The sequence below is a fragment of the Mastomys coucha genome, chromosome X, assembly GCF_008632895.1.
Source record: "Mastomys coucha isolate ucsf_1 chromosome X, UCSF_Mcou_1, whole genome shotgun sequence".
Classification (NCBI taxonomy): domain Eukaryota; kingdom Metazoa; phylum Chordata; class Mammalia; order Rodentia; family Muridae; genus Mastomys; species Mastomys coucha.
In genome coordinates, this window is record NC_045030.1 from 51,708,711 (window position 1) to 51,710,845 (window position 2,135).

At 34.6% G+C, this 2,135-nt stretch overlaps 1 protein-coding gene across 3 annotated transcripts in view; it reads right to left on the reverse strand.

The window, feature by feature from the left end:
• Smarca1 (SWI/SNF related, matrix associated, actin dependent regulator of chromatin, subfamily a, member 1) overlaps positions 1-2,135 on the reverse strand; it is a 74,720-nt gene that overhangs the window by 68,949 nt on the left and 3,636 nt on the right. For 2 of the 3 annotated variants that reach the window (XM_031355848.1, XM_031356015.1), the window contains exon 2: positions 265-366. In XM_031355848.1, the coding sequence (XP_031211708.1) occupies positions 265-366 (102 nt within the window). The remainder of the gene's footprint in view (positions 1-264; positions 367-2,135) is intronic. The other variant, XM_031355930.1, reaches the window with a different exon arrangement.

Here is a 2,135-nt window from a genome sequence, read left to right on the forward strand (position 1 = left end):
CACACACGCACACGCGCGCGCGCGCATGCTTACAGACATAGGCAGACACACACATATACAAAGAAAATGGTTGTGATAATTTAACAATTAAATTACATTTGTACTCTGAAATCAGATTATGCATCATAAACAGACAAGTCTTTTTCATCTTTGATATTTCTATCAAAATTATCTAAAAGCCATGTATGGTAGTATATATCAATAACCACAGAAATCAGAAAACAAACAAACAAACAAAGAGAAACATGCTGTTCACCACCTTACCAAGGGCATATTTACCATTTTCTCTTCATATTCTGGGTCCATTTCCTTTTCAGATTTGGAAGCTTTACCAGCAAGTTTGAGTTGAAATGGAGAGGTGACTTTCTAGAATTTCAAAGGAAAGAAATATCAGCCAATTGCAAAGCAAGGTCTTTAAGCTGGTAGCCGTTCTCCCTTGAAGGAAGACAAAAGTAATTAAGTAACTTGCTAAATAAATCACTGAGGGACACACATTGTAGCAACGATGAAAGTTATGAAGCAAGCCTTATGATTAATCCAGTTCTGTGTACCTGAGATCCAATAAAAAAAAAAACTATAATATCAGAGAGATGGCATTAATTAGAATAAAAACCAAAAATAAAACACTGGGCCTTTTCATCTATTTTTTAATTAAAGCAGAAGAAATGTATAACCATAAAATAAAAGACTCAGAAATCCCGAACAGGCTAATGTTCAACCACAAACCAAAGAATTCAAGAAATGTAAATAATAACTTTCCCCAACAGCTCTTTATGTGCTGGAAACAAGCCAGACTTTCAGAATAAAAGACTCTGGCTTCTGTTCCTAAAATGACACTTTTAAAATTTGTTTTCCTAGACTAATTAAAGCATGCATATTTTTATACAGTGTGACACGATCTCATATACTTAAAATAACCCAATAGTACAGCTTCAAACTGGTCACTTTGTTTCCTCTATAAGGAAAACTTGTCTGCCCATTCGTGTTACAAGAATATTTTATAGGAGGGGTTCATCAGAGCTATTCTCTATTAACTGTTAATACTTTCAGAGTTGTAATTTAGTGAACGCTAACATCGATTAGTAACTTGAGAAGTCTAAAACAACCTGGAAGTACAGTGTTAATATCTTACGTATACCACATTTTGTAAAAAACAAGCCTATTGATTTAAATATCAGGACAGACATAGAGTAAATAGCCTTCGCTAGGAGAAAGCAAAAGATAACATAACAAATGCAAGAGCACCCACATCAGTACCAGGCACATCCGGGTTTAAACAGACACTTTGCAGAAATTAAAGCAAAAACAAAAGAAATGAGGTCACATTCTTCATTACTTTTGTCAACGTGTGGTTAAAATCTTCCAGAATAATTCAGCATCAGAATAGGTTCTTAAGCAAGAAAAAAGAATGTTTCCAATAATAAATGACTGTCTTGCAACTTTGATAAATGTTTTATTTTGAGGAAATTCAAGCAAAACTTATGGAGCTTGACCTTGGTCAGAGTCCTACTTTGGAGCACTAATCACATAACAACCATGTTGATTTACAGCATCTCATGTGTCATGATCAACTCCATGAGATGTATTAAATGTAATTCTTGGTGTATCAGAATAGAAACTGAGAAAGATACTTTCAAGATCATACTTTCAACATGTTACATATGCTGTGAATTTTGGTGCATGCCTCTAATACCAGCACATGGGAGTCAGAGGCAAGTAGATTTATGTGAATTTGCGGACAGCCTGGTCTACATAGAGAGTCCCAGGACAGTAAAAGCTATGTAGAGAAACCCTGTCTTAAACAAACCTAAAATGCCACGCACAGTACAAATCTCATTTTCAAAGCAACTGAATCTTAGATATCAAAATTCACATCTTTATCTTAAAAGATCAATAAGATGGAGTTTTAAAGTTTTAAGACAGTAACAGTTACTTCATCTTGTGTGTGTGTGTGTGTGTGTGTGTGTGTGTGTTATGAAGAAAACTTCACTTTCAGAGAATTACATCTCAGGAAAACATGTATTCGTTACTTCTGTGCTTAAAAATCTAATCACACACTGAATCCCTCATCTTGAGGAGTACTATTAAAAGCAATGGGTAACCACTTCATTGACACTACTCTCCACAATAAATTC